The sequence below is a fragment of the Danio rerio genome, chromosome 25, assembly GCF_052040795.2.
Source record: "Danio rerio strain M-AB ecotype USA chromosome 25, GRCz13ab, whole genome shotgun sequence".
Classification (NCBI taxonomy): Eukaryota; Metazoa; Chordata; class Actinopteri; order Cypriniformes; family Danionidae; genus Danio; species Danio rerio.
This window is the reverse complement of record NC_141045.1, coordinates 20,977,377-20,995,258: the sequence shown is the minus strand read 5'-3', so window position 1 is coordinate 20,995,258 and position 17,882 is coordinate 20,977,377. Positions and strand designations below refer to the sequence as shown.

The window sequence follows — 17,882 nt, the reverse complement described above, 5'->3', positions numbered from 1 at the left end:
TATACCTGTTTCTAAAAATAAAAGGGGATAATTTCACATCGACAATGACAAAAAAAACAACAACCTTGACTTCTGACATATTGTAAAATCATATTTATTTAAAAGTATGTATGGGCTCATTTTGTTAATGTGCATTTCAGATAAAAATACTGATACAAGCTGACATTGATTTACTTTCGTTTAAAGACATTTATCAGTGGATAACACCCTTTATCCCTACAGACAATCCTGTTCAAATTCCTAGAATATTATCATGAGGGTTTATTACTTTAAATAATACAAATGATTAAACTAAACAATGTTACATTCATTACTACCTAAGCCTCAGTGTGTACCCTTTAAGTGTTTTTTCTAAGATTTTAAACACTTCTTCCTTTACTGACCTACAAACAACTATAGTAGTTTCACTTTTGATTCTTAAGCAGTTACAGTATGAAATAGTTAAGCAAGTAAGCAATTTTTATTTCTATAGCACCTTTAACGAGCAAAGGTCAATAAGGTGCTTAAAAGAACATTACAAGATAAAAATCATAAAAGCAAACAAAAACATACGTAGAGCAGAAGATACACATAAGCAAGTACAAATAGGTGTTTTCCAGAACTTAGGAGCCACTACTGCAAATGCACGACCTCCCTTAGTCTTAGTCTGGAATGTGGAACAATTAACAACATCTGATTTGAAGCTTGTCAGTGTTCTATCAGAGTTCTATCTGAGCATTTTAAACTACTTGTAATCGTTTTAAAGATGAATTGCAAGACTGATCAAAATAGAGTTGCAATAATCAACGCAAGTGGAAATTAATGCAAAAATTAAGACACAATTTTGCAATATTTTCTAGCGGATAAAAACAGATTTGAACCTGATAATTCACATCAAGGTTGAGTGTTTGTCCAATATGAACACCTAAGTTGTAAAGACAAGATTTAAGAAAACAGAGAAACATTGCTGGTTCCTGTTTCAGAGGTATATACTGATCCGTTCTTGTGCCAAGCGCAGTCGCTCCATGCGCTGATGCAGTTCTGATCTTTTCTGTCCAGCCTCAGAATCCTCCATTAGCAGCTTCACAACGTCAGCTCCTTCCCGCAGATCCATAGCTTGAGCCCGCAGCATCACGGCAGCTTCCTTCAGCATGAACAACAGGATCACCATGGGAATGTAGTCGGCCAGACGCTGATACACAATCTGATTGACCGAGAGGACATGAGATTTTCAGTGCAATTAAAAAATTAAGGCCACCTATAAGGCAAAATCCACTTTTAAAAGATGTTTGGACAGAAACGTGTGGTGGAATTGTGTGGATACAGCCCTCTTGGAATGATAGAAATCCACCCAGTTAGATATTTCATCTTCATAAAATCAATCCAGGCTCAAAAAACAAGCACTTTGGGACCTGTCCGCAATATGATGTAACATTTGAGTGGCCCAGCCCACCGATATTGACATGTGTATTAGCCAACATAGGCTCATTCTGAAAACGTAGCCCTATATACAATTCTGGAGATCGTGAATTATGTAGCCAGAGGAACGTATTGCATTTCGGCCTTAAAACGAACACTAGAGGGCAGTATGACGACGATTCTTTTTGCACTTACCAGCTGACCACTTACCTCCATATGGGCGGCTTTTCTGCTGTTACCAGTTTGTCCAATAGTTTAACATGTAAGTCAGCAGACTTGAGACACATAGTGAAATTGACTACGACAATGATGTTCGAGTTCAGTAAAGAAAGGTTCCAGAAAGCGGGTAAGAAAAAAACAAAAGCCAAAAACAAAAAAGTAAATAGGATGAGAATGTGGTAAAACCTGAAAACGTGGTCAAAATCAGGCAAGGACTTTTTCTTTTTCTGGATTGCTGTATAAAACTGTGGGTTGGGTTAAGGGAAGTGGCGGGGCGGGTCAATCTGTGCTCTTAAAAAACTATTGGTTGGGTTTAGGGAAGGAGGAGGGTGGGTCAGTTGATTAGTCAGTCAGTCAACAGCGGCCTCTGCTGGATTTACTCGAGAACAGCAGGCGCGAAATGTCACAGAGATTTGAGATCTCACAAAAAGTGTACACAGTTGCCTCTAGGGGATTCACGAAAACAAAAACTGCAATAAAACATACCTCCTGGGACATATTTGGCACTCTCCAGAAATGTATATGGGGTACATTTTCAAAATGAGCCTAGGTTGTCATAAGCATCTTCTGACATCTGAGTAGAGTTGGGTACCAAACCTGGTGCCATAATGTACCTTCGGAAACAGAATGCACATGACCAAATCTGCATATGAATTTCGGTCCTTAATTCCAGTGCCACTAGTACTGTGACAAGAACGTAAAGCAGGTCGTAAACCAGAAGCGCCACCCAGTGCCATCTTAATAGTTTTATTTTAAATAAGATGCAAATGAGCTTGTCTGGTGTGTGATACTATCAACTGTCACATGCGCGCCGTGCAGCGGCTCTGAGCGAAGCATCCAATGTGTGACGCCCTTAAGAAGCATCAAGGGGTGCATCAAAGGCACAAATAAGAACACGTTGTATTACATCATCTCTAAATATTTATTTCTAAACAGCTGAAGGATACAGATGTCAGTGATGTCAGGCATTTGTTCTTGTTGCTTAAAGAAGGCAAAGCATCCTACTCCCTTTATCATCACGCATGATCGCGCTCATCTAATTAGCTTAAACTAAGCAGTCTACAGTTTAGTTATATTTTACAAGCAAGGATTCTGACACACCAACATTCAGCAGATGCTTTACAAAACTTGCGTGTAATGTGGAAACAGGTCAAACTTATGAAATGTGAAGGCTTATGGAATCAACTTAAAGGTGAAGTTCAAAAAGCAACTCATGTAAACACCTAATGTAATGTTAATAGCATAATGCAAATCTTGCATTCATGCTAACAAACAAATGATTAAAATAAATATATTAATGCAATTCAAATATATTAAATATAAATTCATGTTTACTTTAAACTTATTATAAATATATATTTATATTGTTCAATTATAATGAATAAAATATATATATATATTTTTTTGTTAAACAATTTTGTGGGTAAAAAGTATCAGTTTAGGCACCGTTTTGGCACCGGTACCCTTTTAAAAGTATCAATTTACCATCGGTATCAAAATAATCCCAAATGATACCCAACCCTACATCTGAGCCGCTAAAGATGAGGCACATTAGTTTAGCTTTCGAGGGAAATGCTCCCCTTACTCTAAAGAAACCTGTTCAAAAACAGAGCAACATGTTAAATGTATATATGTGTGTAGGGGTGTATATTCATAACATACTTTCTAGCGGAGTTAGAAACTCTACTAAATATAATTTCTGTTTTAGAAAGACTTTCTCTGACATCATGGTTAAATGTCACCTATGTGAGTTTAAATACTCTTTTTCATAACATTTATTGCTATGCTGAAGGTGGCAGCAGATAGTTTACCTCAGATCTTGAAAATACAATAACTAGCAAACATGTTGTTTAAAGGTGCTGTATATGTAAGTTTTGGACTGTTCTAAAGCATGAAAAACCCATAATATGTTTGCAGATATTTAAGAAACATGCTAAGTGAACATTCTTGTTTATCTGAAAACCAATACTGAAGTCGGTTATTTTGCTTTGAAAGTGTACTTTCCATCCTGGAACATCTGTCTTTGTTTTGGACTCTTTTACCCACCCAATACCAGTTTAGCCAATTATATTTTAGCACCCCCGGCTGCCTTGGTTGAAAACAGTGTATTTCATTCATTCAGTCAGGACGATTTTCAAAGTATCCATCCGCGACCAAAATGCATCCTCCGGTAGATAGTAACAGCCTCCGAAATAAGACGCAGATTCAGATATTACGAATGTAAACATTAGTTGACGTGATGAATTTTGCAGTGATGGGAAATGTGGCTGTTTGCACCAGATGCAACATGACAGAAATTTAAATACAGCCATTCAGAAGCAAAAAATAGTGCACTCACTGCACTCCAATGAAATGGGAAGGTTTATTATCGAATTAATACATATTAAACCTCTTTAAAATCATTAAATGTACATACTGAATAACTGATATATGTTGGTTTGCATTATTTCACAGTTTTAAAGTTCAATTTCTAATGGTTTATTTTATTATTAAGATCTGAGGTGAACTATCTGCTGCTGCTTTCAGTAGTATATGGCAATAAATGTCGAGTAAAATGGCATTCAAAATCACATTGTTAGCATTTAACACTGAATAAAGCACATGAAGTGTACTTGAGGGGATCATTGTCAGTTTATTCTGTTTTTCACCTGTGAGAAATAGAAGCTGTTTCTAAAATATAAATTTCAGGTGTTAGTTAGGACAAAAACTCCTTTTAACATGGAGAATATTCTTTCTATCGGGTGCCGTTGCTTTTATTTAGGACACAACTTAAATAAGCCTTTAAGCTCAATAGTCAAGCACTCTCCTGTTGATGTCATCAATCTGTCAACCTGTGCTTGCATGTGTTTTAAACCAGGAGTGCAATACCTAGTTAAACCACTAGGTGTCAAACTTTCATACTGCACCTTTAAACATGATAATTAGAACTGTGGCTCAGTGTAAACTAACAACATCAGTCATTCTGATTGTCATTTTAATAATGTTAATGAGGTGGTTTTAAAAGGTTTTGCACGTGTCATCTGGTGCAGATAGCCAAAAAGCTGGAATTTTGTTTCTTGTTAGGTATCAGAATTGGACATGTCAAAAATTTGTTCTTAAACATGGGGCAGGGAGAACCAGCTTTTTTGCATTTAAAGATGCATACACAGTAAAAGCGTGCTTATCTCCTCACTCAAAAACTTTGTGAAAAAAATATTTTGTGCTGAAACTTCAAATTCTTGGACCACTGGAGACTTATATTAAATCTTGCAAAAAGAAGCATAAGACCCTGGAAAATTATTGTGTGATACCCTTTAAAGAACCCAAGATACTGACATTGAAATGGGTTTTTACCTCATAATAGATGATCAGTTTATCAGGTGTCAGGTTCCTGGTGTCAAAAACAGCACAGTTGTGGGGTGAGGTTGCATCTTCTCCTGTGTCCAAAGTAACAGACTCATACTCCTGTCTTTTTTCCACAAATTTGAAGTCTACAATTTTCTGGGTAAAAATGGGATCCTGTGTGTACACAAGTTTCTCCATGTTAATGTACTCATGGATCCTCTTTTCCACCTTGCTCTCTTGCTTTGAGTGAATCTCGTCAATGTGGTTCTAAGAGACAACAAAATATTAGAGAATGTTACGTTTCAGGACTATTAGTGTCTTATAAAATGATACAAAATGATAAACAAGAGTCATTTGAACCTACCTGTATTATGTGTCTCAGATGCGGGTAGTTTGGGAAACATAGCTCGCACATGACCCTAAACTCTTTCTGCACAATACCTATGATAATAAACAACATTTTAATAAAAGATTTCAAATCTAATCTACATTTATTGTAAAAACTGGCAGTAAAAATTAAGCTGCTACCTCTGATTAGTTTTAGTGTTTCCATGGCTGGTTGTTTAAGGTCTCCAACATGTCTCTTTACCATTGATTCATACACACAGTAGTCACTGAAGGTCACCAGCTCTCGCCCACGATGGCCTTCATCATAATTTTCTGTCATCTCTTTTACAGATTCTCTGACTAAAATAAATAAACTTACAATAGTGATTTTAAACACAAAATAAAAGTTACTCCAGTAGGTGATAAGAAACAACAAGAACCAACTTAACTGTTTAGTTCAAAATGCTGATTCATTTAAGAGAGAACACTGCTAGTCGTTTTTGATCGGAGATGCAGCAGTTATTCAGTTCAGATGTAATATGGAATTTAGCATTGTATAGCAGAGGTTTAGCAAAATAGCTTTTCACCGAATGGTACCCTACATACTTCTAAATACTGCACTGAAAGTTCATAATTCATGCTGTAACAGTGCATTGACTGTTGGTTAAAAGTCTGTTGTTGTGTTCACTCAACTGTAGGCTCAAACTTTCCAAACTCCACTCAGAAATGCTGTTATGATCATCAGCGATCTAGCAGTTGCAGATCGCTGAAGAACTGCCATTCTGCGGCAGATATGAACTACAAATCCCATCATGCACTTTCCTCACACATCTAGCAAAGATCCCCCTTGATTACAACCACAAACAGCTGAAGCCGTTTAGGACTAATCAGATGAACAATAAACATAGCGCACACACACACATCGTAGCTGAGTCTTATTTCTGTTTAGAGTATTGCATAAGTGTTATCCTTGTCTTGCCTTCCTGTGTTTTTAACCTTGACTAGCATGCAGAGCATCCGAACAAACACTTTTTAATAAAATTGTCTTGTATCGGTCATAAAACAGTTACACTATTAAAATAAATCAAGTCATAGTTTCAGAGAATTTGTACAAGGCAGGATTCAATCCGGGGCCATTTGCAGCACAGTAACTTTGTGCACATGCACGATCCACAAATGACCCTTTCAGATAAACGCAAATTCGCCCAGTCTCAAAACATTTCTGAAATGACTGATGCTTTAAATCAGTATAGTCACGTGAACTGGGTGTTTCGAATCACCTTAGTCATGTTACCTGGGTGTTTCAGATCATGCTTCAGTGCAGTGTCTCGAAACACTTGCGCTTTAACGTCAGTTTTATGTCAGCTGGCAATTCTTCCTGTTGTTTTGTCGCCTGACCCGGCCATTTGCCTGCTTTTGACTATGCTCTTGGATTTGCTGTATGCTCCTGTTTGCCCCTGTTTTGACCGTTGCCTACCTGACTATTCTCTTTAATAAACTGCATGTGGATCCTCACCTCTGACCCCTACATGGCAAATGCCTCTTGGCCCAGCCAAAAGTCAAACCAGCAACCTTCTTGCTGTGAGGCAACGGTGCTAACCGTAAAGGGAATTGTGTGTTATTACTCATTTATTCAGTTTCTTTTCGGCTTAGTCCCTTTATTAATCTGAGGTCACCACAGCGAAACGAAACATCAACTTATCCAGCTTATGTTTTACGCAGCGGATGCCATTTGGTCAATTACAGCCAATTTAGCTTATTCCATTTATCTATAGCGCATGTCTTTGGACTTTAAGGGAAACTAGAAGGCCCAAAGAAAACCCACGCGAAAACATAGAGAGAACATGTAAACTCCACACAAAACTGCCAACCGACCCAGCCTAGGCTCGAACCAGCGACCTTCTTGCTGTGAGGCGACCCACTGCACCACCGTGTTGCCTGTGTGTAATCATACTCAGTGAAAAATTAATTGATGGTATTTTATTAGGTCATATATCTAAATAACATACACAATGCTTTGGAGTTACTCAGATGACATTCCCATTGCTTGAACACTGGTCGAAGGAGTGAGTAGAGGTTTCCAGTTTCTGATTCTCCAGTTCTACACAATTCACTGATCTGGTCACTGAACTCCAAGATTTTCTATACATAAAGAGAAACAGAATCAAAAATTGGTTCATTCAAATCAGGCTTCTCCTGATTTTGGAAAATATAAGTAATGATATTTGCTCTCTCTGTACCTTGCTGAGATATGGCCCCATGCGCTCAGTCTCTAAAGGAGGACCATCAGCATAACTCCTGAGCTCAATCCTCACTGCAGACAAGTTGATGTGAATTTGATCTCTCAGAGATGGCAGGGAAGCCTGTAAAAGAAGGAATAACTTTGTAAGTTTAGAGTTTGGAGTAGGTTTTAGAATATTTTGACCTGTTTAGACTTGCCTTGATATGTTCAACCAGTTCTTTAGTAAGTCTAGTGGACAGGCAGGAGGTTGTGGCCCTCTGCTCTTCAAGAAGATAACTGATGGCAACAGACACACTCTTAAATGGATTTGTGCATTGTATAAAACACAGGTGTCAAACTCAGTTCCAAAAGGGCCGCTGCTCTGCACAGTTTAGTTCCAACCCTAATTAAACACACCTGATCAAACTAATTGAGTCCTTCAGGTTTGTTTGAAACCTACAGGTAAGTGTGTTGGAGCAGGGTTGGAACTAAACTGTGCAGGGCTTCGGCCCTCCAGGAATTGAGTTTGACACCCCTGGTATAAAATAACAGTTATTGAATAATATCCAGGTTAATGGGTTATTTTACCCCAAAACATATTTTTTATTCACCCAAAGGACTTTTGCTAATCTGTTCATCATATAAAGCCACCACAGGCTAACTAAAAATATGTACCTCAGCCTACATTTTTGTAAAACTTGAAATATGTAGCTCGTGAATGTTTGGTTGCATGTTTCAGATGACAAATCCACTAGAGGGCGCTTTCTCCATTTTTGCAAATCTGAAATACATTACTTAGGGTATGTTTTGTTGTATGTTTCAGTTACACGTCCTTCTTATATACTTTGATGAGAAGGCATTGTTTATATCCACATTACAACGCGAACCAGATTTAAACCCAAACGCATTGCATTACAAGTACAAAGTAAGCCACGAGCAAACTGACCACGGCATAAAAGTTGTTCATATAAAGATAGACATTTGAGGAAAACATATTCTATTACAAATTATAGACACAGTTAAATTAATTATCCCTGTAGCTATCATTAGTGTGAAAAGTTACAAAACGGTTGTTGTCATACTGCCCCGCAGCAATCACTTTAACTAGAAACTGATGTCAGATTTTTTATTTTGAGTGCATGTAAATAATACCTAAAGTGCGGGTGGTTGCTGAAGAACTCTTTTTCCTGTCTTGTGGCTTCAGAAAGAGAAACGTTTTCATTGATGTCACTCTGGCCTCTGCATCGGACAATGGTGTAGCCTTTTTTGAGAGGAACCACTTTGCCTTGTAGCACTTGTAAGATGTCAGCTTCTGCTCCTTTATCCACCAGGTCTGGCTTTGTTAATATCGCTGAAGCAAAAAAAAAAAACATATTTGAATCGACATAAAAAGCCCTTCTGTCATATTTTGTGTTATATAATTAATAAACCTAATAACATTTCATAAATATATATGCCTGATCTCATGAGAAAACATACAAGTATTGTATGTTTTGTCAATTTTTTGTGGCAAATTTGTACATGTTCAATTGTACAATATGAAATTGTAGGATTTCAAAAAAGAGGTGTGGCACCCAACCCCTCCCCTAAACCCAACCATCATTGGTTCATGATCAAATCGTACTAAATAGGACAAATTAGATTGTACAAGTTCATATGAATTATCCACTAAATCAAAAAGTTAGAACTCAGAATTAGCCCACTGAATTATTAGCCCCTGAATATATTTCCCCCAATTTCTGTTTAACAAAAAGAAGATTTTTTTCAACACATTTCTAAACATAATAGTTTTAATAACTTCTAATAACTGATATCTTCTACCTTTGCCATGATGACAGTACATAATATTTGACTGGATATTTTTAAGATACTAATATTTGACTTAAAGTGCAATTTAAAGACTTAACTAGATTAAATTAGGTTAACTAGGCAGGTTAGGGTAATTAGGCAAATTATTGTATAAATGATGGATTGTTCTGTAGACAATCAAAAAAATATATTGCTTAAGGGGGCTAATAATATTGACCATAAACAAATAAGACTTTCTCCAGAGGAAAAAAACAAAATAGGAAATACTTTAACAGCTAATATTTGGAAAATATTTGAATAAGAAAAAAAAAATCACAGGAGGGCTAAACATTTGTAAAAAAAAGTTTATACCTAAAGTCCTCGAGCCATCAGGATCGACACCTTGAGCCATTCTAAGTGCTTCAGTGGTTGCAATGTCGACATTGCAGGGAACAACAACCAAATTAATGGTTTCTTTTTTTGCAATGAATTTCAAAATTAGCCGCCGAATCTGCAATCAATCAACAGTTAATAAAGAAGACAATGAAGACAGCAGACATTTAAAACTGTAGTATACTAGATTGTCATGTATGCTCTTATCAAGTTACAGGGTTGAAGAGTGGACACAGTACAATATTTGATTAATTCATAAATAATTTCCTTTTTTTTAATTAGCATTTTGCTGTATTTCAAAGTTTAAGATTGGTCAATTTAAACCTGCAAATTGAATAATCCTAACCATTGAATTCAGTTTTACCTTGAATTCATTGAATCCCCACAGTTTCAGCTAAAAGATCAACAATGCTGGATTTACACCAAACATAAAGCACAATGTCATGTTTACTTGTGGGATGTTTTTCACCTCAAGCAAATTTTCAGCTGAATTACTGAGTTGAATTACTGGAACTTGCGTAGAAGATGTGATTGAAGTAAAGATGTGTTTGTGGCATTGGAATTCCGCGTCCTTCCCACCAAATTTTACATTTTAAACTACGACTTTAATTATACAAATTCGATCCGGTTCATAAATTGAAAATAAAAAATCTATTATATAAAATTAAATAATGTTTTAACGTTTTTTTTTAATCCAGTTTAAAATTGAATTAAGTTCAGTTTTATTATTTTAATTAAATTTTTGTGTTAAATTTGACTTGATTCCTTCTCACTGAAAAGATCAGTCAGGTCAATTATAATTACACAAAAAATGTGTATAGTGATGTTTCATTCATCACATGAAATGTCAAGTTGTTCACATTGCATTGCTTTATTTTCACTACACATTTTGTTAATAGCATAAAGTGCAACTTACTATTACTGTATTTAAACTAAACATAGACATTTGCTTTTTAATAAAGCAATTTTTCTGATGTTCACCTGGTCTCCGATGTCTTCTGGTTGGCCTTTGACTGGTACTCTGGTTATACCAGGCAGATCGATCAGCGTGAGGTCACAGACATCAGGTGATGTAATCTCCAAACTGATGAGATCATCACAGATTCCTACTCCATCTCCAGCAAGCATATTCTGTGCTGTAAATGATAAAAACCTACTAACCCTCCAATCTTTATGAAGATTATAACTGATGAAGCTATATTATGTCCTGCTATGTTATAATGATTACTAAACATGTTTGGTTTAAAAGTAGCCTTACCTTTTCTGACAAAACTTTCAACTTGTGCGGGTTCATGAAATGTCTCTCGCACATCATTGTAGGAGATTACAGCAGTCCATCCACTCCCACTACTCATCTTTCTCAGTTTAAGCTCCAGTGGACACCGAGTGACAATACCTGTTAAGCAAAAGAATGTAAAAAAATATAAGAGTGTACACTATGGTAAGTTGATTTTATATTTAACAGTTAATATTGTGTGATCCTTATTTTAGCTTCTAGAATCAATAACTAACATTCTATTTCTAATTTTCTATATTCAAGTGCTTATTCTAAATAAAAATATTAGTGCTTTTTTCTTTAGATGTCACCATTTATTACAAAACAAATTGTACTTAATAAATACTAATTCCTTTTCATTAAATATCAGATACTAGTAAATATTTAATAAATCGTATTACTTTTTTCAACAGTGACTATAGTTCTGTCATGGGTAACATTAGTAAATAAATCTATGGAAAGCTGACATTTAGTAATTATCCATTGGTTGCTAGTATATATATATATATATATATATATATATATATATATATATATATATATATATATATATATATATATATATATATATATATATATATATATATATAGTAGACTACTTATTAAATTTAGGACCAGTACATATTACAATTATTACTTATTATTATTTAATTGATACTAGCATTTATTCATCCAATTTGTACTATTAAGAGGTTCGGTGACTATTCTGAGTAGTCATAGCATGATTAAAAAAACAATTGTGACTAGTGAGACAACAATTATTACTAAAAATAAAAACCTAATTCAAATGTTACTGACAAAAGACAAGTTACTTTTCACTAATGCATTATTAAAATCTACTGCACTATGAGTTACACAAGAACTAACAATGAACATTTATTTTCATCACCTAATGTCAACAAAGATGAAAAAATCTTTCATTTATATTTTTCATGTTAGTAAAATAACTAATAGACCTTTTTTAAATGTACAGTATACTAATTATGTTGCTAAAGAATATAAACACTAGTTCTTAAAGCTATAGAATACACACCAATATCTGTCACAATTTATTTTAAGGTGTCCTTGTTACACAAGTAGTAATTACAATAAACTATTCATAATGACAAGTGACTGACCTTAAACCTAAACTATATTTTAACCCTAACCATATTATTATTATTATTATTATTATTATTATTATTAGTATTATTATTATTATTATTATAAATTTTATTTTACCAGGAAAGACACATTGAGATTAAAAATCTCTTTTACAAGAGCGTCCTGCTAAGATTTAGCAGTATACATGTCACATACTGTAGGTCTAACAGACAATATAGTTAGTACATGTTAATATAACACATTTAGTCATATTAATTACATGTACTTACTAGCTATTTAGCAAATAGTACTTTTGTATTTAATATTCCCTTAGAAGTTAAATGAATAGTTATACTGTAACAAGGACATTTTAATATAGAGTGTAACCCCAAAATATAATGAATAAGTACTAGTTTTGTTAATATACAGTAGTACCAGTAAATAAAGTAATAGATGCTACAAGCTGAAAAATAAAATAATAATACACAATAGATACCAGTTAAAAACCAGCCTACTAGTAGCATAAAAATAAACACTACTGTAAATGAATAATGTTCAGAACCAGTCAGTAGTAAAAAATACATTGTATGGGGCAAAACCATTAATATATTAAGTAAAAATCATGTTTCATGAAGATATTCTGTAAATTTCCAATCGTAAATATATTAAAACATATATATATATATATATATATATATATATATATATATATATATATATATATATATATATATATATATATATATATATATATATATATATATTTAAATAGTTTTATCTCAAATAGCCAAATATTTTCTGATCTTAACAAAGACATCAATGCAACACTTACAAAATCAGCTTTCAGATGGTGTTTAAAATCTCAAAATTTTACAAACATTAGGACTGGCCCAGGGTAAAATGTTAAAATGGATTGCCATATATATAAATATAATATATACAATGCTTTATAGGAGTATAACGCACCACTTCCACGAGGCAGAGCGACTCCAGATAGGGCCTCTAAAACAGAGCTTTTCCCTGAGCTTTGGTCACCAACAACTGCGATAGCTGGCAGTGCAAGCTCCCTCTCGATGCCGATCCGCCTCATAAAGTCAATCATCTCGATGTAGGGACGAACCTGTGCATCCCACTGCTGCAGAAATATCCCACTGTTCTCATGACTCGAAACACAAACATTTAAAGGGTTACTTACTTAAAAATAAAGATTCTGTAATCTATTACTCATCCTCCCCATTCCAATTCCACGAGACCTTTATTCAGAACACAAATTAAGAGCTCTCTGATCCTCCATATAATCAGCAACAGTGCAGAGATGTCCAGAAAAGGAACCAAAATAATTGTCAAAACATCCCAGGTGTCTTCAATGGTTCAATAGTAATCATATGAAGCTCCAACAACAGTTTTGTATACCAAAAGAGCTTTAAAAAATGACTTTGTTTACCTATGTTTTCCTCATCGCGTTTGATGTTGCTTTTACGGGCAGTGCAACACTTGTTATGTACACTGTAATGGCAGTACATTCTGTAGTCTGTAGTAAATGCACGTCCTGACCAATATACAGTAAGCACACAGTCATATTTACAATTTGTTTTGCTGCATTAAAGGGTTCTTGGGGTTTATATAATTACAGTTGAATTACTGAAGTCACATGGAATGTTTTGACTATATTTTTTTGTAGACTTTCAGCATCTTAAATCTTATATCTTAATTTGTGTTCTGAAGATGAACAAGGAACAATGAGCATCGCTGATTTAAAACCTGGATGTCAGATTACGTTCAGAATAAAAATGCTTCAATTAAAAACTTCCTTACCCATTTTCATCTGAAGAATCAAAGTCCAATATTTCTGGTGAGCTGTCCATGACTGAAATGAAATCTCACAGACTCAGCCAAAGTGTGATATTATATTAGAAAATACTTTCTTTTAGCCACAAATGTAATGTCTTTATTTTATTAATAAATCAAGTAAAGGTCTAAAACTAATTCTGACAAATCAGAGTCAAATGCATTTCATGAACCTTTTATAGGCATTATTTGCCTGTGGTTTAGGGGTGTTCCACACACAACAGTCAAACATAAGCAGAAATTAATTTTAACCCTTTTGGACCCTGCATGCATTTTAATGGACATCATGTCAGGTCATTTTTTTTTTATATATATATTTTTGGGCCATTTCACCAAACTTAAAGCCAGTAGTCCATGAAATTAGACTTTTGCCATTCAGCAGTAAAGCTCTGTTTGTTGTAATTAGGGTGAAAAGAGGACACACTTTGTTCCAAAAACAGTAGTAAGGAACATTTTTAATGATTTTATTCACATGTATTAATATGTTTACCAATATTTAATAGATTATATAGAAAGAAGAAAGATAGCGTTTACTAATATAAGTAAAAAATCGATTGTATGGCAAGCTTTAAATCAGGTTGTGTGTCCATTATATGCACAGTGGGTTTAGAGGTAAACCTGATAGTTTATCCAAAAAGCACTATTTACTCACCCACAAGTAATTCCAAATGTCTTATGATGAGTTTCTCTTTTTTTCTGTTTAACACAAAAGAGCTGAAAACCTGTAATCAATCACTTCTAAAAAAAAATAAAATAAATAAAGGAGAAAGAAAACCAATACTGTGGAAGTCCATGGTAACATGTTTCCAGCTTTCTTCAAAATATATTTCTTCAAAAAGTGTTCAACAGAAACTTATAAAAGTTGAAGCAAGGCAAAGATAAGTAAATGATGACAGAATTTTATTTTTGGGTATACAATTTTTTTGAGTGTCTATAGATTATAGTGTGCAATGTGCAAAACCTGAAAGTTCGGGAACACTTTATTTTGATGGTTTCTATTGCACATTTTCAACTACATGCCAATTAATTGCCATTTGAGCATTAGTAGACTGTCTGCTTAATATCTGCTGATACTGCTCCTTCAACACATTTAACTGACTATAAGAAACTTAATCTAAAACAGTCCTACTTATAATCTAGAGAATTAGTTGGCATGTTGATGTAATGTAACTTAGATTCAACAAAATGCGTTAAAGGGACCATCAAAATAAAGTGCTACCGAAAGTTCAACTGTTATATTTTTCAAGTTCGTAACCTTCAGAAGAAACTTCAAGTAAGGATCAACAATTTCTATAATTTTATTTTTAAATTTTTATGTCAGTATCTTGTTTTTGAAGTACAGCTGTTTTGACCTGATGTCCGTTGACATTGACAAACCAATAATCAGTTATAATGGTTGTTACAATCTAGATTTTTTTATTTTGTCTTGTTTATGGAAGCCTTAAGAACTTAACATTGAAACGTAATTCAGTTCTGAAGAGAGTAAAGAAAACAGTCAGCACTTTGACGGTGCAGTTATTTAACAGAAAGAGGAAGAACATGAGGCAAATATACTTGAACATTTCTCAAGATGTTTTATGGGAACTACTGTAGTAGTTCCCATAATTTTGTCATTTGATGACCTCTTTATGACTTTGCATTTCAAATTTGAGAAAAGAGTTTTTATAGTTTGGCTGGAAAAAAATTGAGCATACACAAATTATTGAAAGACGGTCACTATGTTGTGTGTGTTAGCTACAAGAGTCTCTAAAAATACAAATGAGGAAGCAGATATTTGCATTGGTTGTTTTAAAACAAACCTGGCATGCCATTTCAGTAAATGTTTTACATAAAAAAATCTTGATTTACACTTTATTTCTGTTTTTTTAGGTCACACTTTACAAAAAGGTTACGTTAATTCATGTATTTAATAAGAACGAAATATAATTATATAGCATTTATCAATCATTATTTTTTTACTAATGTGGGCGACACAGTGGCTCTTTGGTTAGGTCTGTCACCTGTCACGCTGGTTTGAGTCCCTGCTGGGTCAGTTGACATTTCCGTGTGGAGTTTGCTTGTTCTCCCAGTGTTAGCGAGGGTTTCCTCTGGGTGGGAAGACGCACGCTATAGGTGAATTGAGTGAACTTAATTGGCCGTAGTGCATGCGTGCTAATGAGTGTGTATGGATGTTTTTTAGTACTGGATTACAGCTGGAAGGGCATCCGCTGTGAAAAAACATGCTGGATAAGTTGGCGGTTTATTCCTCTGTGGTAACCACTGATGAATAAAAGGACTAAGCCGAAGGAAAATGATTGAAAGTTTACTAATACATTATTAAAACCTCATGTTGTGCTAACATTAGTTTATGCAACTGTGAGTAAATGATGACTAACAATGAATGACTTCATTTTCATAAATAAAGATGAATATATTACTGTAATAAATGTATTGTTCATTAAATGTAAAACAGTCCCTATGGTTTTGATGTGACCGAATGTAATTATTTCTCAGGCCCTTGCCAAGGTCATCCAAAACACAGCACCCTTTGTAACATATGTTTATTCTATTTATGTTGACAGCAAAATGCCTTTTGGTAATTTTTTTAATTAAAGGAGGAAAACATGTTTTGTTATTCTAAGATTTCAAGGATGTGGAACAAAATTGCTTCTGTTTAAATGGCTAAAGTTTAAATATTTTCTTCCATTTGAGAATTTTGCTTGAATAATACTCAAGTTAACTTGATTAAAGGTAACTAGACTTTTCTTTAAAAAAAAAAAAAAGGTTAGATGTTTAGTCAAAATGCAACACAATCAAAACAACATTTTTTCATGCAGCAGAGGTTAATAAAATTTAAGTAGCTGCAAATCTTTATGGACAAAAGGTCTGTTGTAGTAAAGTAAAATTCACACAGAAGCCCATTTTAAAGCAATGGGCTTTCTGTTTGGTCGTCTTGAAACAAATGACAAATCTGCATGGGTATACCTTTCATGTGAAATCCCCATTCGTATCGATATATGTAATTAGTAACTGTGCATGACTAGTCCAAATTCAATTCAATGACAGATCCCATGTAGATAGAGAGCACACGCAAATAACTAACAAATATATGAACAAATATCAATGTCAAAATTATACATATACAACATACTTGCCTGAACATATTAGCAAACTAATAAATGAGGGTGCTGCATTTTATTATATACTTCAAATGTTCAAAAATAATGGAAAAAAACTCCACTGTAAAACATGATATGATCATGACAAGATGTTTGTATTTGACTTTTTAAAACAATTTAATCAGGTTTTACTGTATTTTTACATTTTAAATAATTTTAACTTAAAGTTTTAATTGAGTTTATTAGATATATTATAAGTTGAAATGACTTGTAAAGTTAATTTGGTTCAACTTAAAACATACAAGGCAGGAACTATTATTTCATGGTATAGTGGCTTACTATAAATAATTCTGGGTGCCACACAATGCCTTCACATCGTCCTAACACAAATCAACCAAATTTAGTTGTTTTTACTCATTAAGTAGATTGAGCATAAAATAATTAGGTTGTTCCCAAAAAAAAACTCAAGAATTGTTTTTTATGTAGTTTTTTGAGTGTACATTATATAGTTGAAGTCAGAATTATTAGTCCCCCTTTGATATATATATATATATTTCCCAAATGATGTTAACAGAGCAAGGAAATTTTCACAGTATGTCTGATCATTTTTTTCCTTCTGGAAAAAGTTGTATTTGTTTTATTTCAGCTAGAATAAAAGCAGTTTTAATTTTTTTAAAAAACATTTAAAGGTCAATTGATTCTTTCAGTTTATCTTTTGCAACCTTATAATGACAAGCGGAAAGTGATTTTTGTTCTGCATTTGACCTGCTTATCAAAATACTACTTACTTTTAATTGGTCTTCCATAAACAAGAAAAAAAATAAGCCAAAATACCAAATAAAATGTAAACAATTCAACAAAAAGACAAAAAGTTTAATCTTGTTGCAGCCAAGAACCTGTGAGAATA

The 17,882-nt window shown here is 33.9% G+C and overlaps 1 protein-coding gene across 1 annotated transcript; it reads right to left on the bottom strand.

Moving 5' to 3' along the window:
• Positions 1 to 78: 78 nt before the first annotated feature.
• On the bottom strand, positions 79 to 14,028 carry mxh (myxovirus (influenza virus) resistance H). Its single transcript, XM_087312154.1, has 13 exons — positions 13,845 to 14,028; positions 12,996 to 13,192; positions 10,929 to 11,066; positions 10,652 to 10,806; positions 9,650 to 9,788; positions 8,642 to 8,840; positions 7,708 to 7,786; positions 7,509 to 7,631; positions 7,278 to 7,410; positions 5,470 to 5,628; positions 5,306 to 5,382; positions 4,951 to 5,208; positions 79 to 1,183 (listed from the first exon to the last, which is right to left on the bottom strand). The coding sequence occupies exons 1-13, from the start codon at positions 13,892 to 13,894 to the stop codon at positions 959 to 961; spliced, it is 1,932 nt and encodes a 643-aa protein (XP_087168280.1). The 5' UTR covers positions 13,895 to 14,028; the 3' UTR covers positions 79 to 958.
• Between the last annotated feature and the right edge of the window lie 3,854 nt (positions 14,029 to 17,882).

Bases quoted from the DNA above. Each gene is read 5' to 3' on its own strand.
- mxh (XM_087312154.1), bottom strand. From the start codon at position 13,894: ATGGACAGCTCACCAGAAATATTGGACTTTGATTCTTCAGATGAAAAT. The intron at 8,841-9,649 runs GTATAAACTTTT...TTTTTGCTTCAG, and splicing joins TGATGGCTCGAGGACTTTAG to CGATATTAACAAAGCCAGAC. The intron at 7,787-8,641 runs GTATTATTTACA...TGTTGCCATCAG, and splicing joins AGCAACCACCCGCACTTTAG to TTATCTTCTTGAAGAGCAGA.